Genomic DNA, 26,132 nt, shown 5'->3' with positions numbered 1-26,132 from the left:
TTTTTTTTTGTCCCACCAGCTTTATCCTCTCCAAACATCCAAAAGGAAAACCCGGTACACTAGCCCTTGACAGTTTCAATTGGATATTTAGACTGGAACTAGCAATAATCCAAGTCAGGAGAACCAAAGATTCCCCCCCACTAAAATATTTAACGTCTTGTCTTCTCCCTCTGCCTTTCTGCCTAACTGACCCCGATCCACATTGTCTGATGCTTTATTACAGTCAGACACTGCCAGGCAATTTCCTAACCCCAGCTCTGCTGGATGCTGCTAAGTTTTCCAGGGTCCAGCTCATGAAGAACAGGCTGGAGCAGCAGGGAACGCATCCCTGGAGCAGCTGGTGTCTCACTTGAGACAGCGTCTGTGTGACACAGCACCCGGCAGCTCTGCAGGTAACCTCACCTCCTTCGGACGCTGGGCTGCTATGCACATTTCACACCACCGGGAAGGGTCATCAGTGTGGTTTGAACCCCCGGTCCCATAGCACAGACTTCTATTGGGTGAGCTAAAGGAGTAACTCCAATAGCTGACAGTAGTAGAAAGTTAGGTCCAGTCCTATTTAACATATTCATTAATGATTTGGAAAAAAGGGTAAACAGTGAGGTGGCAAAATTTGCAGATAATACAAAATTACTAAAAAGATAGTTAAGACCCAGGCAAACTGTGAAGAGCTTCAAAAGGATCTCCCAAAATTGAGTGACTGGGCAACAAAATGGCAAATGAAATTTAATGTTGATAAATGCAAAGTAATGCACATTGGAAAGCATAATCCCAACTATACATATAAAATGATGGGGTCTAAATTAGCTGTCACCACTCATGAAAGAGATCTTGGAGTCATTGTGGACAGTTCTCTGAAAACATCCACTCAATGTACAGGGGCAGTCAAAAAAGCAAACAGAATGCTGGGAATAATTAAGAAAGGGATAGATAATAGAACAGAAAATATCATGTTGCCTCTATATAAATCCCTGGTACGCCCAGATCTTGAATACTGTGTGCAGATGTGGTCACCCAATCTCAAAAAAGAGATATTGGAATTGGAAAAGATTCAGAAAAGGGCAACAAAAATTATTAGTGGTATGGAACAGTCTCTGTATGAGGAGAGATTAATAAGACTGGGACTTTTCAGCTTGGAAAAGAGACAGCTAAGGGGAAACATGATTGAGGTCCATAAAATCATGACTGGTGTAGAGAAAGTAGATAAGGAAGTGTTGTTTACTCCTCCTCACAACACAAGAACCAGGGGTCACCCAATGAAATTAATAGGCAGCAGGTTTAAAACAAACAAAAGGAAGTATTTCTTCACACAAGACACAGTCAACCTGTGGAACTCCTTGCCAGAGGATGTTGTGAAGGCCAATTCCATAACAGTGTTCAAAAAAGAACTAGATAAATTCATGGATGATAGGTCCATCAATGGGTATTAGCCAGGATGGGCAGGGATGGTGTCCCTAGCCTCTGTTTTCCAGAAGCTGGGAATGGAAGATGGGGATGGATCACTTGATGATTACCTGTTCTGTTCATTTCCTCTGGGGCACTTGACATTGGCCACTGTCGACAGACAGAATGCTGGGCTAGATGGACCTTTGGTCGGATCCAGTATGGTCATTCTTATGTTCTTATGTTAAAGTTATTCTCCTTTCTGTGGACTAGCTATTGGAGGGGGATGCGGCACACACTTTGCTAGCATAAAGTAACCAATTTCCGCTGGGAGGTTCAAAGTTCAAACCGATTCCTTGGAATATTTCTGTTGACGTTTGGCTGCGTCTAGATTTGGCACCTACACGGATCGGAGAGGTGGCAAGGTGGCGTGTCCAGCAGAAATATGCCATAGGCCCATAATTGTAATTTCCTCCACCAGCCCCCGTCATTTCTGCTTGGTGTGGCCTGACTGTTAAGAGTAATAATGCATTCTTGGGGCCAGTTTTGTGGGTCATCTGAGACATCTAGTGGTCACTCAGGGTATTTCTCAGCCTGTACTCACATTTTTCTAAAAAAAAATCAGGAGTCCTTGTGGCACCTTAGAGACTAACACATTTATTTGAGCACAAGTTTTCGTGGGCTAAAACCCACTTCATCAGATGCATGGAGTGGAAAAAAACGAAAGCTTATGCCCAAATAAATGTATTAGTCTCTAAGGTGCCCCAAGGACTCCTCGTTGTTTTTGCTGATACAGACTAACACAGCTACCACGCTGAAATCGGTAACATTTTTCTGGTTTTTAGCTAGGTCCCGACCAGAAGCCCCCTGCTGTTCCAGCCCTGCATCCCCCCCCCCTCCAACTCTGCCAATGCCCCTCACTCCCAAACTACAGATCCCTGCTCTCCCAGCCTGAGCTTCCCCCCAGAATCCTCAACTCCGCTGATGAAGTCCCTGCTTCTATGTCTTTTTCCAGATGGCTCCGGGTGCAAAGTCTGCCCCCAGGACTGGCTGCCCCACAGGGACAAATGCTATTGGATCTCTAAAGAGAGTAAGTTCTGGAGTGAGAGCTTTAAAGACTGTGAAATGAGGAAGTCTCAGATGCTGGTGATCCAGGACAGGGAGGAGATGGTAAAGAAACTAAGCTGGGGGTTTAACTTTGCCTGGGGAGGTTTTGTTTTGGTTTACCACAGCTGTTGCTAACACAGCAGATGAGGGTGAATTTCAGAGGTGGAATATTTGGTTTAACAAGCTGGGCTAGACTGTCCCATGTCGCCAAACGTCCCCAACGGAAAATTCCATGCACCTGATCCCCAGCTGGTTTAAATCAGTGCATCTCCACTGCAGGCAGTAGAAACAGCCCTACCGAGGAAGGGGCTTGTGGGTAAATGGGAGGGGCAGAGGACGTGGCCTTGCTCCAGGCTGTTGGTCTAAAGAGCCATAAGAAAATTGCTCTGACTCTTCCCCCCCACATGCTCCTGCTTCCACTCTCAGGAGCGAGTATGGCCTTCTGGCCTATCCCTGTGCTTTCCTCTATCCAGAGGGCTTAGAGATGGGAATCTGTTGGAGTTAAGGCTGATCCTATTGTAGCATGTGGATGCCAGTGAATGGCGCTGTGTAAAGTCACTACTCCACCACTGCATCCAGCTACATCTTTCCAGTCCCATGGGTTCTCAACGACATAGGGTTCCCATGGGCCATGGGGAGAACACAAGAAACCAGAGAATTACATTCACCCTGATGCATCTGTCTCACACTTGGCAGGAGTTCATACAGAACATTACTCAAGGGACAAACCTTGTTTGGATTGGACTCACCATTAAATTGCCAGAGACGAAATGGACCTGGGTGAACACTTCCCCACTAGATCAAAGTCTGTGAGTGTTTGTAAGTGGTTACTGGTTTACATGAGGTAGGAAAGTTGTAGCTGTGTTGGTCCCAGGATTTGAGAGAGATAAGATGGGTGAGGTAATATCTTTTACTGGACCAATTTCTGATAGTGAAAGGTCTTCTTCATCCTCAAGAATTAGCAATTGCTAAACTCATTCCTTTTTATGCCTCTACCTCCCACTCATGGATGCATGAGGAATGCAACAGAGCTAGGCTAAAACTTTCTGCCAAAACTTTTTTTGGCAAAAAAATAGAGATTCAGTGACACCGAAATGTTCTGCAAATTCATGGAGGCTCCACCTAATTGTTAATTTCAGAAAATCAATCGATTGATCGATCAATCAAAGCATTTCATTTAGACATTTTCAAAACATTGGGGAATGGTAAATAATGAAGAGGAGAGGTCACTGATTCAGAGCAATCTAGATCACTTGTTAAACTGGGCGCAAGCAAACAATATGTGTTTTGGTATGGCTAAATGTAAATGTATACATCTAGGAACAGAGAATGCAGGCCCTACTTATAGGATGGGGGACTCTATCCTGGGAAGCAGGGACTCTGAAAAAGATTTGGGGGTTGTGGTGGATAATCAGCTGAAAATGAGCTTGACACTGTGGCCAAAAGAGTTAAAGCAATGCTGGGATGCATAAATGGGGATCTCAAGTAGGAGTAGAGAGGTTATTTTACCTCTGTATTTGGCACAGTGCGACAGTGGCTGGAATCCTGTATCCTGTTTTGGTGTCCACAATTCAAGTAGGATGTTGATAAATTGGAGAGGGTGCAGAGAAGAGCCACAAGAATGATTAAATTATTAGAATACATGCTTTATAGTGCTAGACTCAAAGAGCTCAATCTATTTAGCTTAACAAAAAGAAGGGTTAGGGGTGACTTGATTACTATCTATAAGTATCTACATGGGGAACAAATATTTAATAATGGGATCTTCAATCTAGCAGAGAGAGGTATAACGTGATCCTGTGGTTTGAAGCTGAACCTAGACAAATTCAGACTGGAAATAAGGTGTAAATTTTTAACAGAGAGAGTAATTAACCATTGGAACAATTTACCAAGGGTCTTGGTGGATTCACCATCACTGGCAATTTTTAAATGAAGATTGGATGCTTTTCTAAAAAATCTGCTCTAGGAATTACTTTGGGGCAGGTCTCTGCCCTGTGTTATTCTGGAGGTCAGGCTAAATGATTACAATGGTACTTTCTGCCTGTGGTACCTATGAAAACAAAATATATCCATTTTTCGGTTTGAAATTACTTTTCATTTAAAAATTTTCTTTAATTTTACGTTTTTAAAATTGAAAAAAAAGTCTTAAAATGGTCAAAATCGGAACAGAACATTTTGATTTTGTCAAAATGTGTAGTTGGATCCCAAATGACTTTTCTAAATTTTATTTTATGTTTTGCCAAAAATCTCAACAAGTTTTGGTTTCGGTCCAGCAAGAAACAAATTTTTTGTGTGTGGACTAAATTGCCAACAAACCAGAAAATTATTATTCACCTAGTGCCAATTGCAGCCACATTTGGAGCCATAATTTTGACACAATCAGTTGTAAGATATTTAGTGACTGATCTTGGCAATACTCTGAACAAAAGAAACTCTCAACCATGCTTGTAGCTCATTCCATCGCTTCACATTGACTCCATAGACATTTTAGACTTCAGAGTGACAAGCAGGTGATGCTCCTGAAATAATCTTATATCGATAGTAATAAATTACATTTTAAATCACAGATCTTTTGCAGGTTCCCGGTAACTGGCTCTGCTGAAGGAAACAGCTGTGGGATGATCAGAAGGAATCGGATTAATTCTGAATCTTGCAACACTGAATTCAAGTGGATGTGTGAAATGGGAGCCATCCTGCTATAAACCTGGTGGTCCCTGCTTGGAAAAAACGAAAGCTTTGTATTTTAGTATATGGGCAGTATGAGTTTTGCGAGTTGGAGTTATACATTTTAAGCCCATGGCTTGATCACTACGTGGTTTTGAAAAGGGAGAAGAAAAGTTATTTCCAAATATAAACGGAGGAAATTGTTTGGGGCTTTCTTCTAGACGGAAGCTGGTTTTGTTGGGTGGGATTCAGGAGATGTGGGATGATCCTTTGTGACCTTCTTAACAGTGAGCGTGATTAACCATTGGAACAAACAACCAAAGGAAGTGTTGGATTCTCCATCTCTTGATGCCTTGACTGGCTGCCCTTCTGGAAGATGTATGTTGGCCAAACACAAGTAATTGGGCTGGAGAAATGTAATGGCTTGTATTATATAGGCGGTCAGACTAGATAATCTAACTGTCTATGAAACTATCTTCTAAAGCACCTAAGTCACCCCAGAGTAACGGTAATCAAACTTTGGCATTCCCAGTCTGTGAGACATCCTGACATTTCAGAATTTTCTTTTGTCCATAATTGGAATGAAAAGTCAAAATTTCCTGTGAAACAAAAAAAATTGTTTTGGGAATATCAAGAGAGCCTTCTTAAAGTGCTTCATTTTGGCTTTTATATTAGACTATAAAAGTCAAAACAAAGTGCTTCTATAATGTTTCATTGAAAATCTTGATGAAATTAATCTGTTCCAGCAAAACATTTTAAGTTTTGTCAAATCAGCATTTTCTGCGGGGAAACTCCAGCGAGTGGTAGACTGAGAGGGACTCCAGGGAAAGCAACCAGGGAGTCAATGCTCTGTAACAGAGCAAGGAAGCACCTAAAGGTAGCTCAAAGAGGGTTGAGAATTGAGCCCAGAAGGTGAGCTAAAGAGGAGCCCAAAAGGAGCAGAAGAATCTTTTGTTGGCTTGAACTTTTGTTATCCAGGGAGGGGTTAAATTTGGGTAGTGACTTTGCTGCAAGACGGAGTGAAATCGCCAACACAGACCCCTGTGCAGAAGGTCAAGAAGACTTGCCTCAGAGGTGGAAACTGACTCTGAGGCAGGTTTCTCCTGCAGAGGCACACTCCACCAGAAGGGGGCATGATGGGGCAGCCATGCCCTGTGACAGCCTGTTTCTTAAAGCCCCAGCTCCTGGACTCATGTGATTATAGGATGATCTCAGCTTGAATTAAAATAAAAGTAAGTCTCTAACCCTGTGTAGGGCAATCTGCGGCCCATAGGCTGCACGTGGTCCATCAGGGTAATATGCTGGTGGACCATGAGACATTTTGTTGACATTGACCATCCACAGGCACTGCTTCCCACAGCTCCCAATGCCTGGGAACAGAGAACTGCTGCCACTAGAAGCTGCAGCAAGAGGTGTCTGCGGATGGGCATCAGCAAAACGTCTCACAGCCCGCCAACAGATTACCCTGACGGGTCACATGTGGCCTGCGGGCTGCAGGTTGCTCACCACTACTCTAGCCCCTGTGATTGTGACATAACGCTTGAAAACAGGGGCCCCTATAGGCTCAAAAACCAGAAGTCAAATAAAAAGAATTTTTTTTTTTTTTTAAGTCTCATGGTTTTAAAATCACACACATGATTTTCAGGACTTTTTGACTCCTGATTTGTGAACACTTGGGATTGGCGATAGTGGCTAACAGACTCTTGTGAATGCAATTCTGCTTTGTTCTTGATTATTGTATTGATCTAAAGGTCCATATGATCACTCTTTTTTAGTAGTAGTACTGTAGTAATGCCTCGGTCATGGACTAGGACCACACTGTGCTAGGGGCTGTACAAACACAGCACACAAAGATGGTCCATACCCCAAAGAGCATATAAATGGAGGGTGAAATTCTGGCCCCCTTGACATTAACAGTGAAAGTCCCATTGACCTCAGTGGGACTAGGATTTCACTCTGAAGCCTACATTCATGACAACACTTCTGCTCACGCTTTTGATCCATTTTTTTTTATGGGCTCGTCACCTGGAATTGCTGGGGCTCAGAGATCACAGAAACGAGCAAGGTGTAATACTTAGGGCAGTGGGGTAATATCCTTCTGCTCAGCCATTACTGCCTTAATGAATAACCAAGATAAAAAACATTTCACGGAGCATATATAGGTGCACACACGCCCCCTTCCCACCCACCACCACCCACCCAAAGTAAAACCATCACAGTTCCCCCATTATAGGAAAACATATTTCACTGAAAATATAAAAATGCTTCATTTCAAAAATGTTGAAACGAAACATTTATCATAGAATCATAGAACTGGAAGGGACCTTGAGAGGTCATCAAGTCCAGTCCCCTGCACTCATGGCAGGACCAAGCACCATCTAGACCATCCCTAACAGGCGTTTGTCCAACCTGCTCTTAAAAATCTCCAATGATGGAGATTCCACAACCTCCCTAGGCAATTTATTCCAGTGCTTAACCACCCTGACAGCTAGGAAGTTTTTCCTAATGATCAACCTAAACCACCCTTGCTGCAATTTAAGCCCATTGCTTCTTGTCCTATCCACAAACAGAGGTTAAGGAGAACAATTGTTCTCCCTCCTCCTTGTAACAACCTTTTAGGTATTTGAAAACTGTTATGTCCCCTCTCAGTCTTCTCTTCTCCCAACTAAACAAAGCCAATTTTTTTCATCTTCCCTCATAGGTCATGTTTTCCAGACCCCTAATCATCCGTGTTGCTCTTCACTGGACTCTCTCCAATTTGTCCATATCTTTCCTGAAATTTAGATTTGTTTTGTTTAGATGCCCAAAACGATTTTCTCCCAAAACGATTCAGTGAAACCAGCCTGAATGTGGGACATGTTTCACCGTCAGCGAATCTGCATTTGTTTGCTGAAAAAAAAATTCATATACAAAATTTCACCTAGCTCTAGTCAGGAGTTTGACTATGATGTGGGGTAATGGAAGTCTGTTTTTGTGTATTTGCTAGTGGAAGGACAATTGCTTACTGGCTGTCCTTCAGTAGAGTTCTGAGTGGATACATATTTCTATCCGCAGATAGAAATGTGTATCCATGCAGGGCTCTATCCATCAGTCTACAATACCCATGAAACTATCATCCCTTGACAATACACATCTCCTATGCATAATGTACATAGATAAAATACTCAAATGTATTACATTTTATTAAACAGTAGAAAAACCCCAAACCTTGAAAACCATGCAGCTGAAATCCAGGCCTATAAAAATTCCTTGAAATGTGGATAAAAGTTCAGAAGGAAGCGAAACGGTTGTTCGTGGTTTAGTCCAAGATCTTGTGAACTGGGAAACCAGACTGTAAGTGTGAGCTGATGTGGAATGAAGCAACAGAGACCGCACTGGGCCCTACGTGCAATAAAGTATTTAAAAAAATCCATCAGTAATGTCATAATCACCCTCTGCTTCTCACCAGTACAGCTCACAGCACTTTGCAAAGGAGGTCATCGCTATCCTTATTTTACAGATGGGGAAACTGAGACAGAGGGTGGCAAAATGACTTGCTCAAGTTTGCTCTTTAAGGGGCTTCCTTGTAGTGTCTAGTTCTTAAATTCACAAACTCCTATGGCAGTACTCTTCAGTGTTTTTGAAGTGGGGGCCACTTTGACAAAAAACCTTCAATGCGAGAGCCAATGTGTGGGATTCAGTGGTGAGAGCTGCAGGCTGGGATGAGGGATTCAGAGTGCAGGAGGGCGGTCAGGGCTGGGGCAGAGCATTGGGATGAAGGGGGGGTGAGGGCCCTGGCGGGGGGTGCAGGCTCTGAGGTGGGGCCGGGAATGAGGAGTTTGGGGCCCAGGCAGGCTGCCCAGGGGACGGGGCCAGAGGACTTCCCCCAGCCCTCTCCCTGCGGGCAGCAGCTAGCTCCAGGGAAGGGGCCTCTTTTTGTCCCCCTGCTGGCAGGCAGCACGAAGCTCCATGGGACAGGGCCCTTGCTCTTAAGAGGGAACTTAGGGAGCCGCACTTTAGCGTCAATGGGAGCAGCCACTGGCTCCCGGGCCTTGCAATGAAGACAACTGTTCTATGGGGATTTGGCTATGCACAGCTAGAGCTTCGTGCTAACTCAATACTCCAGGCAGTGAAAGAGTCTGTGACCTCCAGCACTCTGGGAAATTGCTCTATGGATGGCTGAAGCCTCGCTGATAATAGAATTAAACCTGTATCTAGGATTTACCTTCCTCCAAGCCCATATAAACAGTGGCAATGTACCTATGCTGGAAGTAGAATATAAAGAAGAAACAAAAGCCATGTGACCTAGAAGCAGCCCAGGGCTAAGAGGCACCACACTCCTCAGTCTGATAGCACCAAGGTGCCTGAATCGGCAGGCAGCATCCCTCCAACTGAGGGAAACTGAGGCATTGCAAGGCTAAAGCCGAAGTCTTGGAACGTAGGTGCCTAAAATTAGGACAATTCTTTAGGTGTCCGGTTTCCAGAAGTGCCGAACAGCTATAGCTCCCATGGAAGTAAAGGGTCAGTAAAGGGCTGGACAAGGTGAGGGGGGGATGGTGCGAGAGTCATCGAGGACAGGATAGGGAGGGGACGGGGGCTGTGTGGGTCAGAGGGGCAGCATGGGAAGGGGACAGGGGGCCACATGGCGGTCACGGAGGGCAGGACGGGAAAGGGATAGAGGAACAACATGGGCGTCCACAAAGGGCAGCAGCTGTGCCCCGCAGAACTTTTATCCCTGGAGATGCTGTATGAAATTGAGACCCCAGCTTGACTCTCAGATCCCAGAGGCAAGCTTGTGATGCTGGCTGCTAATGGGGGGAGTGGGGGTGGGGAGGAACCCCAGCAGCATCTGTTTGCTTGTAAAATGAACCCATCTGATCTGGAGACACCAAGAGATAATAAATCAGTACTTCTAAGGTGAACTTTTTTGCTCTCGGTTTTCAGAGTCGATCTGTGATTTAAGTCCTTCATTTCTGGCAGCCTCACTGTATGTCTGTGTTACTTTCCCTTCATCTATTATGCATACAGTTTGTTGCAGATCCAGCTTCTCACGGTGTAGCACCTTGAAGAGCTGACAGCAGTCTCCATCAGAAATGCGCAGTTTGCATCTCCTCTGACTTCAAACCTGGAAAGAACAGCAAGATGTGGCTTGTAAGCACCCCTCATGATCCTGCCTCAGTTTCCCTCCGAGGTTCCTGGAAATCAGCCACTCAGCACAAAGGTCTTTAAAATCGTATCGCTGTCTTCTTGGGGTCTGATGTATTGAACAGAGTCCGGCTCCCAAAGTTGGCCTCCTTTCACCCACCACTCTAGGTTCAGGGTTTCCACAGCCCTGCTTCTTGGTATTATGTGGTTCAGTTGTGGGAGGGAGAGCTCAGTGGTTCGAGCATTGGTCTGCTAAACCCAGGGTTGTGAGTTCAATCCTTCAGGGGGCTATTTAGGGATCTGAGGCAAAAATTGGGGATTGGCCCTGCTTTGAGCAGGGAGTTGGACTAGATAAACTCCTGAGCTCCCTTCCAACCCTGATATATTCTATGAAGTCAGCCTCTCCAGCCTGCACACATACTTCCCTTTAGACCAGGGTTTCACGGCCCTCTTTCCAGAGACCAGATGCTGGCCGAGTGCTTTTTTTTCAGCAGCTCGGCCTCTGATTCATCCAAAGCCTCACCCTTAATGCCTGATTGGGTCACATGACCTCCATTTTCCCCATCCAGGAGAGTTGGCCGCATCACTGGCGGGGTTGAGACACCCAGCCACCCAGCGATTTGGCCAAAGCATTATTCTACGATGCAGGCCCCGATCACACACACAGCCCGTGGCAAAGCCAAACGTGGAAACCAGACCTCCTGAGTTCCAGCTTTAAACACAGCACAGCCTGACACAACGTTCCAGATGAACAAAGAAACTCACAGGTTGTTGAATTTGGTGCCATTTTCCCATTTCCAGTGATGATCGGAGCCCCTCTGGAGACCAATCCATGGATCTGTGGTGCCTTTATATCGCAGCACGAAATCCTTAGGGCGATAAAGAAGCAAAGAGGAAGCTCGTTATGTACAATGGCCTTCAGTGACTGCACACAGCATCATTCCACCCCACTCTTGTCGACGAAGACTATCATTCCATCACTCTATATAGCCCCATTCCGGAGCATAAAGTGGTTTGGTTTTGTGGGAAATGTCACAATATCGCAAAGATCCAGCCTTCCTTCAGTCGCTCATTTTATTCCAAAAGCAGTGTTTCAGGCTCTTCAGCCATGTCACCAGGATGGACAAAAGTATCCCAGAGAATCGTGCTCTCAAACTCTCCAGCAACGTGCAAAGGGGACCGTTTCCTGACCCTCGCTGGCACCCAGGGCCACCCCAGAGAGCTGTGGGTTTGCAGGACTGAACAAGATCTGGGAATTTCATCACACAGCACCTGGTGCAACGCCAACCACCATGGGCACTCAAACTGGCGCAACGGTCTTTAGTAGACTATGCGTGTTTGACGACGACTGTATGTCTATATTTTAGAGCAGGGGAAAATGGAATTGCCATCCCGTGGGAAACTCTAAATTTTAGTTTTGTCCCGAATCAGGACAAAAGGTTGAAAGTTCGAAATTCTTCATGGAATGAAATATTTCATTTTGGGAAAATCGGACTGTTTCATTTCAACCTTATTAAAGTGATTCATTCTGCTAATTTTCCATCAAAAACTGTTTAAATTGACAAATTCTAGCAAAATATTTCAATGACTCAGCATTTCCCAACTGTTCTCTTTGACAATTTTTGACCTGCTCTAGTATATGTGCTTTGCAAAATCAATTAGTCGTTAGCACTCATCCCAAGGAGGTATTTGGATTATAAGAACTTTGCAACAGAGATTGTCTCTCACTGTGTGTTTCTGCAGCGCCAAGCACAATGGGGGCCTGATCTCAGCTGGGGCAGGGACTGTCTCTCGCTGTGTGTCTGTGCAGTGCCTGGCACAATGGGGCCCTGATCTCAGCTGGGGCAGGGACTGTCTCTCATGCGTGTCTGGGCAGTGCCTGGCACAACGGGGCCCTGATCTCTGTGGGAGACCTCTAGACATAAATAATAACAGAGTTTTTCAGACAAAATAGACCACTTCGGATCAACTTGTGACAGGAAGCCAAAATGCTTTTTGTACGGAATAAGTGGCAATGACTACCATGCAGGATCCAATGCCACACATAGATGGGAGTTCCTCTTAAAAACTCTTTGTGGCAGCCACCATTTTTCTGCCCAGCAGCAGCCCTTGCTCAGTTTAGCTACTGCCCACCAAGGGAAGGAGTGGCTGTGCAGATTATGATGTACATGCACATGGGAGAGGAAACTGGAACAACCTGGCTTGTTTAGCAGGCCTGAGAGGGGATTTGATTGCTCCCTATAAATACATCACAGGATAAAACACCCAGGAAGGAGAAAAAGACACTGAAGTTCAAAGCAAATGTTGGCATAAGAACAAATGGGGACAAACTGGCCATGAATAAATTCAGGCTGGAAATCAGAAGTTGCTACCCATCAAGGGAGGGAGGTTCTGGAACAGCTGACCAATAGGAGCAGGCAAGGGCAAACACTTAACAAATTTGAAGATGGAGCTTGATAAGTTTATTAACAAACTGGGTTGCCTGTGATAGCAGGTCCTGGACTCAATAACCCTTCCTGTTTTATGTCCTTATACTGAGAGACAGCGGCTGCCCCAAGAGCTCATAGACAAGACAGACAATGGTGAGGATTATTAACCCCATTTTACAGAGGGGGAACTGAGACCCCAGAGAGATCAAGATTTTCAAATGTAACTAGTGATTTTTGGGTGCTCATCGTGAGAAGCCTTAAAGGGCTCTGATTTTTAGAGGGCAGGAGTTCAGCAATTTCTCCAGATCAGGCCCTCTGAAGCCGTCTGATATTGGGCAACTGAAAATAAGTCGTCACTTTGGAAAATCTTGGCAATAGGCTTATAATGAGAACTGCCTTTCAACTCACACTTTGAGATCTCAGCCATGATGACCCAGATGCCAGCTGTGAATCGAGCTGCTGAAACGTCCATGCTATTTAGCGTCTTTACCATTACAGGGACCAGAGGCTGTTATGAGCTTCATGGCTGGAACCCCGGAATGAGTCAGTCATTATCATTGCAATTCCAGTCTACTGAGATTGCCATATAGAACAAGAAATCAGTTTCTTCCTTACCAGGTCCTGCCGGGTGTCAATCACAGCCAGGGAGGCACCAAGGGAAGAGCAGTTATTCTTGCTGTAGGTCCAGTTCCCTTCGGCCTCTGAGAAATAGTAGCATTTCCCTTGGTATCCGACCCAGCCGTCCTCACACGAGGGGACGGAACGGCAGATTGAACACGAGGCAGCGATGGTGAATGGACACGACTGCTGGGTTTTAAATGCCATCACTGGAAAGGAGAAAGAAAGAAACTGATTCTCTCCTGCCCCACTTCTCTGTTCACAGAGTCACGAATCAAAATAAGTTGCCCCAGATTTAAGCTTCAAAGACTCTTCAGCGTCTGGCTGCTGGCTGGAGGGCATGTGATAGGAAAGATCAGAAGTTAACCGTCCCTGTGCTCGGTTTCTGGGAGATAACTGGAGCCAGTCGGGAATTATTTGACAAAACGCTTCTTCAATTGGAAAATACCAATTTGTAAAAACTGAAACCTTTCACCAAAGACAAGTCGGTTTTGTTGGGAAGGTTTCTCGGGCCCAGGGGGGAATTTCTAATCAAAACAAGAGACAGAGACACCCCAGAGTAGCCAGTTGGTTAGGGCACTTTCAGGTGGTTGCTGGCCCCGTTTAAAGGGAGTCTGGGCCCAGGCTACAGGTGAGCTAAATTAAAGGGAATGAGCCTATCTAGGCAGTTAATGGACTAACAAACACCTAGGCCTGATAAAAAGCCATCGAGGGCTCTGATGCAAGGAAGTGCTCATAGAAAGAGGAACTCTCCTAAAGAATCCAGCCCAGGATGGGAAACAAACCCCAAGAATGAGGGCTGTACAATCCTCTGAACCCAAGGGGAGAGACTTTATTTCAAGTTTCTTTGGATGTAATAAAATAGAACCGCAGCAGGGAAATTTTGCCTCATCCTCTTTTGGACTCTGTGTGGAGTTCTCAAGGGGTCCTGAGAGACGGGAAACCGAGACAAGGTGCCTGTAAGGCCATGCCTTGCTTCTACGGGCACTGATCTGGGAGGTGGGAAACCCGGGTTCAAGTCTTTGCTCAGAATCAGGCAGAGCTAGAAGTTAAACCTGGCACCCTACCCACCGGGCTATTGCACCAATCTGATTGGAGAGAAGAAAAATTCTAAACACTCAACATTTCTCATGGAAATTCAATTTTGTTTCCAGACCAGCTCTACTCATAAGTAAAATGGGAATAATAAATACTGCTTTAACTCAAAGGTGGCGGGGCGGGGGGAGGGTGCTGTTGCAATAAGGGCTAGACAGGTAGAAGCTGGGAAGACAGGATGCAGGTTTGTAACAGCCCCATGCAGAGAACAAATACTGAGCTAAGTAAAAGGCTGTTTACTCACCTGTCAAAGAAATGAGAACTACAGCTATGACGAGGACTTCAACTACAACTCTAATCTTCCATCTAAAAAATCTGATACGTGCAGATTTGCCCTCTGAAAGAGAAAAAGCCATTAGTATCCAAGTATTCAATGGAGTTAGCCATGCATCAGACTTGCCAAAAACAAGTTGCTTTAGTCTGCAGTTAAAGTTACCGTACAACATCCCCCACCTGTTTTTAAAAGGGGAATGAAAAGTTAAAGATCTAGACAGTCTTCCACTTGGCAATATTTATTTTTGATCTAATCTTGATAACTGCCAACCTCTTGCCATCTCCACTGGCTAAAGCAGCGTCTGGTTGATTTCAGACATCTTTCAGGATCCCTTAGTCAAGTGGTTGTCCAACTGTGGTCTGACAGCCCTTGTTGGTTGTCTGCAGAGAGCTGCTTGGTCACATGGCACTAGCTCCTCTTCCTTGTTTCCAGCTACTAAATTACATGTGCTTAAGGCACTAGAATGGGACTCTGGACACAATTCCCAGCTCTACTATTGAGTCCCTGTGTGTCCTTGGATAAGTCACTTATCCTTTGTGATTTCACTCCCCATTTGTAAAATAGGGATTATAATCCTCTCTTTCTTCTACCCTCGTCTGTTCAGACTGTGAGTTCTTTGGGGCAGGGATGGTGTGTCTGTGCAGAACCTGGTGCAATAGGGCCCTGATCTCAGTTGAGTCAGGGACTGTCTCTCGCTGTGTGTCTGTGCAGTGCCTGACGAAATGGGATTCTGATCATGACTGGAGGCTGAATCTAGGCCCTATAATACATACTTTTTATTATTATAGGCAGCTAGAAGTGCAAACAAGGGATCAATTTTCAAAGCAGTGGGCACAAATAGCTGATACTGAAGCCTATGTGACTACTAGCCTGCTGAAAATTAAGCATTAAAGTGTTAGCAGGATTGGGGCCTTCAGACCAAAAACAAAAGGCACAATAAGGTTTCCTTCAAAATGGACCATATACTCTATTCTCTACCAGATTTACTGGGTTAAAATAAGGCTGCAGAGTTGCGCCAATTTCACTCAGCTGTGTGATTTTAAACCAGTACAGCAAAACTAACACAAAAGATGGTGTGACTGCTTTTATTTCAGTTTCAGAGTATCTTATTTCTTAGAATCAGAGAAATGTTGGGCTGGAAGGAACCTCAAGAAGTCATCAAGTCCAGCCCCCTGCGCTGAGGCAGGACCAAGTAAACCTAGACCATCCCTGATAGGTGTTTGTCCGATCTGTTCTTAAAAACCTCCAACAATGTGGATTCCCTTGGAAGCCTATTCCAGAACATAAGAATGGCCATACTGGGTCAGACCAAAGGTCCACGTAGCCCAGTAGCCTCTCTCACCAGTGCCAGGTGCCCCAGAGGGAGTGAACAGAACAGGGAATCATCCAGTGATCCATCCCCTGCCGCCATTCCCAGCTTCTGGCAAACAGAGGCTAGGGACACCATCCCTGCCCATCCTGGCTCATAGCCATTGATGGACCTGTCCTCCGTGAACATAACTACCCTAGAGTTGGAAAGTTTTTCCTAACATCCAACCTAAATCTTCCTTGCTGCAGATTAGGCCATTACTTCTTGTCCTGCCTTCAGTGGCCATGGAGGACAATTTATCACAGTCTTCTTTATAACATATCTGAAGACTGTTATCAGGTCCCCTCTCAGTCTTCTTTTCAGGTCTGTTACAGGCGCTAGCTCTAGAAGTTTAGCACAAGTGTAGCAGTTTGTGCTTTCAGCTCTGCAGATCCTTGGTTCAATCCCCGGAGTGTTGGCCAAGATAGCAGCCACCACATGAAGACAAGGCCTCAGGCTTATAAATGGGCTATAACCTTAAGCTTTGGAATTGCCTATCAAATGACTCCATAATATCAGCAGTTGAGCTGCCCTGGATCAAGAGATGTTTTGCTATATGGGTCATATTATTAGAACAGGGGTCGGCAGCCTTCGACATGCAGCCCATCAGGGTAAACCTGCACCGCTTCCAGCAGCTCCCATTGGCCAGGAACGGCAAACTGCAGCCACTGGAAGCTGCAGGGGGCCATGCCTGCGGATGGTCAATGTAAACAAAATGTCTCGCGGCCCACCAGTGGATTACCCTGATGGGCCATGTGCCGAAGGTTGCCGACCCCTGCATTAGAAGATAAGTCTGGCTATTCAGGTGTTCCTGGTGTTTCTGCCTAGGTTAAATTTCAAGGGCTGTTGCTTGGAGTATCTTGGCAACAACTAGCTTTTGTTTAATAAGAGAAGAAAATATGGCCCAACCCCACAGCAGGTGTAAATCGGTGTAACTCTATACATTCAATGCAGCTATGCTAATTTACACCATCTATGGATCTGACCTAAAATAGCAGACCCCCTTCTAACTCCATAGCCCTGTCTAGATTAGGATTTCGAGGTGTGATGTGAGGCCATGCCAGTTAGACTGAGCTAGCTAACAATCTCCTAAAGCTGTAATCAAGGAAAGACAACAATTTGCACTTCAACACATGTTAAGATGATAGAGTTGAAGCCTATAGGGAAATTTAGGCTTTGACTCAACTAGCTTAGCATGTGTTAGAAATACATATGTTCTATGCCATCTCTGGCTGGCTACTGCTTCCAGGTGCATTCAGCACCCGCAGCTCACACAATGGAAGTTGTGGGTTCTCATAACCTCTGAAAAATCGGCTAGTCAAACCTTCCCAGACACTCAGAGTCTAATCCTTTACAACACGCTTCACTCCCCATGTCCCCAGAAAGAAAGAGGAAGGATTGGCCATCCGATTACCCTTTTCAAACGAGTTGCAACGTTGCACCTTTTCAGAATAAGAATTAGTTTTCTCCATCTTTCGCATCCGTCTGGAAAGCGAGCTGTCCGTGTGTCCCAGCCAACTCTTTCACTGATATAGAATTACTCCCGATCAGCTGTGACAGTCCTGGCTCCAGGTTCTTTTCTTCCTAAGGTTTCTCCACTTGAGTTATAGTCTGCTCTGTTTTTATACCAGAGGATAAAAGAAAACTGACAAGAGTTCACTGGATGCAATTAATTTAAACTTTCAAGACAAATAAATTGAAATACTTTAGGCAGCATAGAATCATAAGAAGCTGGAAGGAACCTGAAGAGGTCATCTAGTCTAGTTCATCCCTGCATGCTGAGGCAGGAATAAGTAAACCTAGACCATCCCGATAGGTGTTTGTCTAACCTATTCTTAAAAACCTGGGGATTCCACAATCTCCACTGGTAACCTATTTCAGTGCTTAACTATCATTAGAATTAGAAAGTTTATCCTAATAGACAACCAAACCCTCCCTTGCTGCAGATAGTGTCTATTATTTCTTGTCCTATCTCTGGAAGGCTTGGAGACCAATTGATCACCATCCTCTTTATAATAATCTTTTACGTATTTGAAGACTCTTAGCAAGTCCCCCCTCAGCCGTCTCTTCTCTAGACTAAACATGCCCAATTCTTTCAACATTTCTTCATGCGTTATGTTTTTTAAACTTCTGATCTTTTTAATTGCTTTCTTCTGGATTCTCTCCAATCTTTCTGAAAGTGCAGTGCCCCAAACTGGACATAATACTCCAGCTGAGGCCCCACCAGTGCTGAGAAGAGCGGAACAATTACCTCCCGTGTCTTACGTACAATCCTCCTGTTAATACACCCCAGAACTGCATGTTGTTAATACAGCCCAGCATGGAGTCAATCTGTTGGCCGCACTGCCACAATTAGCTAAAGGAGAATTCGGGGGCTGAGTTTAAAGAAAAATGGATTTGTTCTACCAGCAACAATATTTTGTCTTCGTGAGCATTTGCTAGTGCTGTTGTAATTGAGGTCGCAAACCTGTTTCCATTCTAATCACCTTTCCCTACCAATTTTCAGTGACTCGTAACTTCGGAAATATTCATCACAGGTGCTGAAATTTTCCTTTACCCCAAAAATCTGTATTTGGGAAGAAAAAGTGTGTTTTGGGCAGTGGGAGGACAGACATCTGAGTTGTTCTTCGAGGTTCAGATCCTCAAGGGTATTTAGGTGCTTCACTCATATTGATTTCAGTGGGAGTTAGAGGTTGGAAAATGGAAGCCCAAGTCAATGGAAGTTAGGGACCTAACCCACTTTTGAAAATACCACTAGGCACCTATCTGCATTTGTAGGTGTCTAAATACCTTTCAAAATCTCTTGCTCATGGTGCCGGTGTCATTTTTGAAAATGTTGCTCTACCTGATTGATCCAACGGCACACCTGGAGTTTATGGCAGAGTCAGGAATTGAACCCCAAGTCCTTTGAGTCCCAGTCTTAGCCACAAGACTACTCTTCATCTTGTAAGACCTGGCTCTTACCTTCAGATCTCAAAGCCCTTTGGTTTCACTACTGCCATTGTACAGAGGGGGAAACTAAGGCACTGAGAGAAGTGACTGACCTGTGGTCACGCAGCAGAGCCCCGAATAGAACCCAGGTCTTGCAAATTCCAGTCTAGTTCACTGCTCACTAGGCCACAGTGCACCGTCCCTCTCAGGCTGAACTCTTTCTTCCCAACTCAGCGTTTTCTCCTTGAGTGCTCGTTAGTACTAAGCTTACCAGTTTACCAACATTTCCCTATCACCGGGTTACAATGCTGGAAATCTCAACTATGTGTCAGTGTTACATGCAGTTATGTCTCCCTTGCTAAGCAAGAACCCACCAGAATGTTCTGGATAGTTGCATGAAATTTATAAGGCCAGTTGAATATTTTCCATCAGAACTTTTTCCCCCATAGAAACTGGATTTTTGACTAAACAAAATTACCCCCAAAATCTACAGCTGTCTAACTGTCCCCCACCCAAAACTTCCTCTCACCCAGCTCTTCTTTGGATGCTACACCAACTTTCCCCCCTCATCACCCTCCCTCCCCTGCATTTCCCTCTCAGAACTCTTCTTTTCACTTCACTTTTCTCTTCATTCCTTTCCCTGCCTCCCTGGGCCAGGCCTCTGCCTTCCCCCAGACCCCCTCCCCACTAGTCTCCTAATATACGAATCATAATTCACCCCGTCTCCTGCAGCATCAACTCTGAATCCAAAGGAACTGCTCAACTGGGAGAGAATTGTGCAAGCTATGTTCAGTCTCAGGGTGGTAACTGGGCAAAACACCCTAACTGGGGGAGGAGTTGACATGAATGTAAACCAGCTAGAAAGCCGTGAGAGAGCATTCAACAACACAGCAACCTGCCGCCAATCAGGAGTCTACTGTAGTGGTAAATGTACCCCCTTGCCCTTTTGGGAGCACAAGAGAAGGAACTGCCAGCCAGAGAGGCTAAAACTGAAAGAGACTTTCTGAGCTTGAGCAACATTGGACTAGAAAGGCTGATTGAAAACCACAGGAACCGACTACAGCTAGAGCTGGGCAAACCACAGATTTTTTTTTGATTCGCTGGCAATTCTTCAAAAAATCAGGGGGCAGGGGGGGATTTACAGATTCCAAGGGCAGAAGGGACCAATGTGATTATCTACTCTGACCTCCTGTATAACACAGGCTAGAGACCCTCCTCAAAGTAATTCCTTTTGTTTCAGGTCAGTTTGTTTCAACGTTGAACTTTTTTTAAACATGTGATTGACGTTCTTAAGAAAACAACAACAACAGGGAATTCTGAACCGAAAACAAACAAGTTTCAAACTAAACAAATCAAAGCGTGTCCTTTTGAAAAAACTATCAGAATGAAACTTCTGATTTGTTTTGGAATTTTTGTTCCCCACCCACCCAATTAAAACAATTCAGGGAAATCAATACAAATTCACAAAATGTTTCAAGGGCACCAAATCAAATTTGGGAATCCAGTTTGGGAATATTTTAATGAAGTTCCTCTACCTGTGGGTAAGACAGGCATTATATTTCATTTAACTATTTTAGTTAAAAACAATTTTAACAAAAACAAACTTGATTTTAAAAAACTTGAATGTTTAAATTCAAAAATTCATATGCTTGTTTTGTTAAAATATTATATTTGCTGTTGAAGAAAAAAACCAGAATACATAACGTTGTTGTTTTAGTTAAATAAAACAATTTAAATGTCTGTCTGGTTTCATAGATACTAAGGTCAGAAGGGACCATTCTGATCATCTAGTCCGACCTCCTGCACAATGCAGACCACAGAATCTCACCCACCCACTCCTACGAAAAACCTCACCTATGTCTGAGCTATTGAAGTCCTCAAATCGTGGTTTAAAGACTTCAAGGAGCAGAGAATCCTCCCTCAAGTGACCCGTGCCCCATGCTACAGAGGAAGGCGAAAAACCTCCAGGGCCTCTTCCAATCTGGTGATGTTCTCCTCCTAATACAGCATGGCAAGAAAATCCTCCAAATATTAATGATTAACCTGTTGAATTGGAGATAGTTCACCTCCCAGTGACTTCATAAATATCGGCTTCAATTACCTTTTGTAAATGAAATAACCAAACAATCATTCATTTTCTGATATAGCTGTAAAACTCTTCTGAAAAGTTTTCAGAATAAATCACTGTTTAAAAATGTATAGTGTGTACCTTCTAAAAATGAAATCTACATCTATCTCTGAGTTGTGAAGAATATTTATTAAGGTTATAACAACCAACAAGAATGCACTTTTATGTAGAAAACCATGATTCAATCGAGTCTTCCTGACTAGTGATTTAAATCAAATCCACCCTGATATTTTCCAATGAAAAAAGCTGACCCTTAAAAGCACAGCTTTGTAGCTATTAGCTTATTCCACCCCGCATGAGCAAAACAAGTTGCACCAGTAAAAGCACTGTTTGGCTCATATAACTGCATCTATGCACCCCGAACCGACAGCTATGCCGGCAAAGGTCTGTACTGTAAACATGACTCTTGTCTGCACAGAAAATTTTTCCGTTATATCAGTAGAGTTAAACTGATATAGATATAATTTCTGTTGTGGATACTCTTATTCCAGAATAAGGCCTGGTGTACTCTTCACAGGTGCCGACTTTCTTCTTTCCTGGTGGGTGCCCCAAGGCCCTGCTCCCACTCCACCCCTTCCCCCAAGGCCCCACCATCGCTCTGCCTCTGCCCCTCCCCTGAGGCCCCACCTCTCCCTGCCCCACTGTGCCCCCTCCCCAAGTGTGCCCTGCCTAGGGATGTAATTAGTGTTTTAAAAAAGTAAATGTTTAAACTAGTAAAATTGTACCGGTTAAACGTTTAACCACTAGGCTCCACTGCCGCCCTGTGCACCCGGGGCTCTGCTGCTGCCCTCCGTCCAGGGTCTCAGCTGCTGGCTCTGCACCCGAGGTCCCAGCTGCCGCCCCCACACCCAGGGCTTTGCTGCTGCTCCGCGCCCGGGTATGCCGCTCGCTCCTGGCCCCGTGCTGGGGACGCCATTGCAGGCCCTGCACCCAGGGTCCCAGCTGCCACCCCGTGCAGAGCCCTGGAGGCAGGGCTGGCAACTGGGACCCCGGGGGCAGGGTTGGCAACTGGGATCCTGGTGTGGCGGGGAGCAGAAGCCTGGATCCGTGGCATGGGGCTGGCAGTGGAATCCCACAGTGGCGTTTAAATGTTAACCAGAATACCTTACCGATAAGACTGATGCTTACCGGTTAACTGGCTGACTTTTATATCCCTAGCCCCACCCTCGCTTCCTCCCTCCCCCCAGCTCCCATCATCCACCAAACAGCTGATCGGTGGGTGGCTGTTGAGCACCCACTTTTTTTTTTCCGTGGATGCTCCAGCTCCGGAGCATCCACAGAGTCAGCGCCTATGGTACCCTTAAAACTTACCGTAGTTAATCTCTGGAGCAGGTTACCAATGGAGGTTGTAGAAACCCCGTCATTGGAGGTTTTTAAGAACAGGTTGGACAAACACCTGTCAGGGATGGTCTAGGTTTATCTGGTCCTGCCTCAGGCTGGGGGAATGGACTAGGTGACGTCTCAAGGTCACTTTCAGCCCTACATTTCTATGTCACACTATGGCCTTGTTTTCACCAAGAAAAAAGGATTTACCACCTTGTTGGCTAACATTTGGTAAAATCCAAGTGTGGACAAGACAGTTGTTGTCACACGCATTAACTGGTCACACATTTCTCCCGGGCTGTTAATGTGTGTGAAAACCACAAACTGCCCACATAGGATTTTACCATGTTAGCTAACAACAATTTAAAAAAAATCATGCTGTTTCATGCTCCTTACAAACTAGAGGCTGGTTATGAAATGAGTCACTTTGACTTCCTACATGTTAGTGATTTGTGAATCGGCTGACTGGAAGTGATTGATCTTTTTTAGTGGTGCTTTTGTGGTGTAAACCAAGTATTGAAATGACTGTACTGTCTTCTAAGTGAGAAATGTTGATCATTTACAACATAGGCGCCCACTTCCCCTCTAGCCAGGGGGTGCTCGACCCTCCCCCTCCGCCCCAGGCCCTACTCCCACTCCACCCCTTCTATCAAGCCCCTATCCCCACTCTGCCTCTTCCCGCCGCTCTCTCCCTCCTGGAGCCTCCTGAATGCTGCAAAACAGCTGTTTGCAGTGGGCAGCAGTGGGAGGAGTTGATCAAGCAGGAGCCGCGGGTGGGCAAAAGTCGCTGGGAGGAGGAGCTTGACTGTCGGTGGGTGCTGAGCACCTGCTAGTTTTTCTCCATGAGTGCTCCAGGGCTGGAGCACCCACGGAGTGGGCGCGTATGGTTTAAAACAAAGGGCATGTCACAAGCACCCATGGACTCAAACGTGTATCTTAATGCTGCATTTCTTGGTTTTCACAAGTCGGAGTTCTGCAGAACTTGATGTTCTGGGAAGGCAGCCGAGAGCTTCAACTCTGGAGTTTGAGTGGGAGTTCTGTTGGAGAAGGTAGTTGTACTTGGTTTTGTATTTTTAGTATTTGTGTGTGTGTAGGGGCTTTGTGCTGGGAGAGCAGCTGAGCCTGATTAGGGGGTGGGGCTTCTGACTAGAGGTCCTATAAAGGTAGCCAGCCAGTCAGGCAGTGGCACAGGAGCTAGTAAACAGAGCTGTAAACAGGGGAGTTTGAATTGCGGTGCTTGTTTGGGGTTTGCTTTTGCTGGGGGGGGGGTCTTTTTGGTGTAGCTTGTGTTTCCCAGATTAACAGGATTTAGGAGGGAAGGCGATGACAGATACGGAGGCAGCTGTGGGAGTGACTCCTGTAATGGAAGACACATTGAGGATGACTGGATGTGGAAGCTGTGGTATGTACATGATCCTGGAGGGGGGAACTGGTAAGAGTTTTTTCTGCATGAAATGCCGTCTGAGAGAGCTGATGGAGGAAAAGATCTGAGGTTTGGAGATGCAGGTGGAAAGTCTTGTTGAGTTTAGAAAGGGGTCTGAGCAGATGATGGAGCAAAGATATGAGGTATCTGAAGGGAAATGCTCAGACTCACGGATGGAAGCAGGGCTGGGGAATTTTGAGGGGAGATGGGGTGAGGAAAGTGGTCAGTGGAAGCATGTGACTAAAAGAACCAGGGAGAGGAAAAGATGGGCTAGTGAAGGAGAAATAGAGCTTAGGAATAGGTTGCAGAGTTGGAAAATGAAGAAGGGGCTCAGCAGGTACTTGTTGAAGGTGGAAGGGCAAGGAAGAAGAGAAGAGAGGCTAGTCCTATAGGAAAAGCGGAAGAGTCAAGGGAGACTACACCAAATATGAGCCCCAGGAGGATACAGGATGGGATGAAGAGGATTATAAGGGAAAATAGGAATGGAAAGAACTTGCAGCCAGAGGGAACAGGGGAGAGACTGGAGAATAGCACCGTCACCAGGAAAAGGCAGGTCTATGTGATCGGGGACTCTTTATTGAGAAGAATAGACAGGCCTGTAACTAGAGCTCATCCAGAGAATAGAAGGGTGTGCTGTCTTCTGGGTGCTAAGATACGGGATGAAGACCTGAGGTTGAAAAGGACCCTAAAGGGAGCAGGAAAGAATCCACTAATTATCCTTCATGTGGGAACAAATGATACGGCTAGATTCTCACTGGAAAGTATTAAGGGAGACTATGCTAGGCTGGGGAAGATGCTTAAGGAAATTGAGGCTCAGGTGATCTTTAGCAGGATCCTTCCTGTTCCTAGAGAAGGGCAACAAAGGTGTGAGAAGATTATGACTGTCAACAGATGGCTTAGGCAGTGGTGCTATAAGGAGGGATTTGGGATGTATGGCCACTGGGAGGCATTCACGGACAGAGGACAGTTCTCTCGGGATGGACTTCATCTATGTAAGGAAGGAAATAGACTTCTAGGATCGAGGCTGGCACAACTGATAAAGAGAGCTTTAAACTAGGAATTAGGGGGAGATGGTTGGGAGATGTCCAGGAAATCTCCATGCCAGATTTTAGCATTGAGAGAGAAGACGACTAAGTAAGAAAGGATACAGCCGTGGGTAGGAGAATGTATATAAGGAGCGAGGGCGGTGTGGATACTAGTCTAATAGGTTATACTGGCTGTAGAATGACTGTGCCTAACAGGGTACAAAATGTGAGCGAGGCCAAACAGCAAAAATTAAGATGTTTGTACACCAATGCGAGGAGCCTAGGTAACAAAATGGAGGAACTAGAGCTACTGGTGCAGGAAGTGAAACCAGATATTATAGGGATAACAGAAACACGGTGGAATAGTAGTCATGACTGGACTACAGGTATTGAAGGGTATGTGCTGTTTAGGAAAGACAGAAACAAAGGTAAAGGGGGTGGAGTAGCATTGTATATCAATGATGAGGTAGAATGTAAAGAAATAAGAAGCGATGCAATGGATAAAACAGAGTCCGTCTGGGCAAAAATTACACTGGGGAAAAAAACTAGTAAAGCTTCTCCTACGATAGTGCTTGGGGTGTGCTATAGACCTCTGGGATCTAATCTGGATATGGATAGAGCCCTTTTTAATGTCTTTAATAAAGTAAATGCTAATGGAAACTGCGTGATCATGGGAGACTTTAACTTCCCAGATATTGACTGGAGGACCAGTGCTAGTAATAATAATAGGGCTCAGATTTTCCTAGATGCGATAGCTGATGGATTCCTTCATCAAGTAGTTGCTGAACCGACTAGAAGGGATGCCATTTTAGATTTAATTTTGGTGAGTAGCGAGGACCTCATAGAAGAAATGGTGGTAGGGGACAATCTTGGCTCAAGTGATCATGAGCTAATTCAGTTCAAACTAAATGGAAGGATTAACAAAAATAAATCTGCAACTAGGGTTTTTGATTTCAAAAGGGCTGACTTTCAAAAATTAAGGAAATTAGTTAGGGAAGTGGATTGGAGTGAAGAATTTATGGATCTAAAGGTAGAGGAGGCCTGGGATTACTTAAATCAAAGCTGCAGAAGCTATCGGAAGCCTGTATCCCAAGGAAGGGGAAAAAATTCATAGGAAGGAGTTGTAGACCAAGCTGGATGAGCAAGCATCTTAGAGAGGTGATTAAGAAGAAGCAGAAAGCATACAGGGAGTGGAAGATGGGAAGGATCAGCAAGGAAAGCTACCTAATTGAGGTCAGAACATGTAGGGATAAAGTGAGA

The 26,132-nt window shown here is 45.1% G+C and overlaps 1 protein-coding gene across 5 annotated transcripts in view; it reads right to left on the bottom strand.

The window, feature by feature from the left end:
* Positions 1 to 8,310: 8,310 nt before the first annotated feature.
* LOC119842444 (early activation antigen CD69-like) overlaps positions 8,311 to 26,132 on the bottom strand; it is a 23,518-nt gene continuing 5,696 nt past the window's right edge. For 2 of the 5 annotated variants that reach the window (XM_038370554.2, XM_038370557.1), the window contains 5 exons: positions 17,457 to 17,658; positions 14,665 to 14,757; positions 13,323 to 13,534; positions 11,044 to 11,147; positions 8,311 to 10,258 (listed from right to left, as the gene is read on the bottom strand). In XM_038370554.2, the coding sequence (XP_038226482.1) occupies positions 10,150 to 10,258; positions 11,044 to 11,147; positions 13,323 to 13,534; positions 14,665 to 14,757; positions 17,457 to 17,523 (585 nt within the window). In that variant the 5' untranslated portion in view covers positions 17,524 to 17,658 and the 3' untranslated portion in view covers positions 8,311 to 10,149. Of the gene's footprint in view, positions 10,259 to 11,043; positions 11,148 to 13,322; positions 13,535 to 14,664; positions 14,758 to 17,456; positions 17,659 to 19,086; positions 19,475 to 19,691; positions 20,567 to 26,132 lie in introns of those variants that run through there. The other 3 variants (XM_043497140.1, XM_043497139.1, XM_043497141.1) reach the window with 3 other exon arrangements.

This window comes from Dermochelys coriacea, chromosome 14, assembly GCF_009764565.3.
Source record: "Dermochelys coriacea isolate rDerCor1 chromosome 14, rDerCor1.pri.v4, whole genome shotgun sequence".
Taxonomy (NCBI): Eukaryota; Metazoa; Chordata; order Testudines; family Dermochelyidae; genus Dermochelys; species Dermochelys coriacea.
This window is presented reverse-complemented; position numbering and strand designations above follow the sequence as displayed.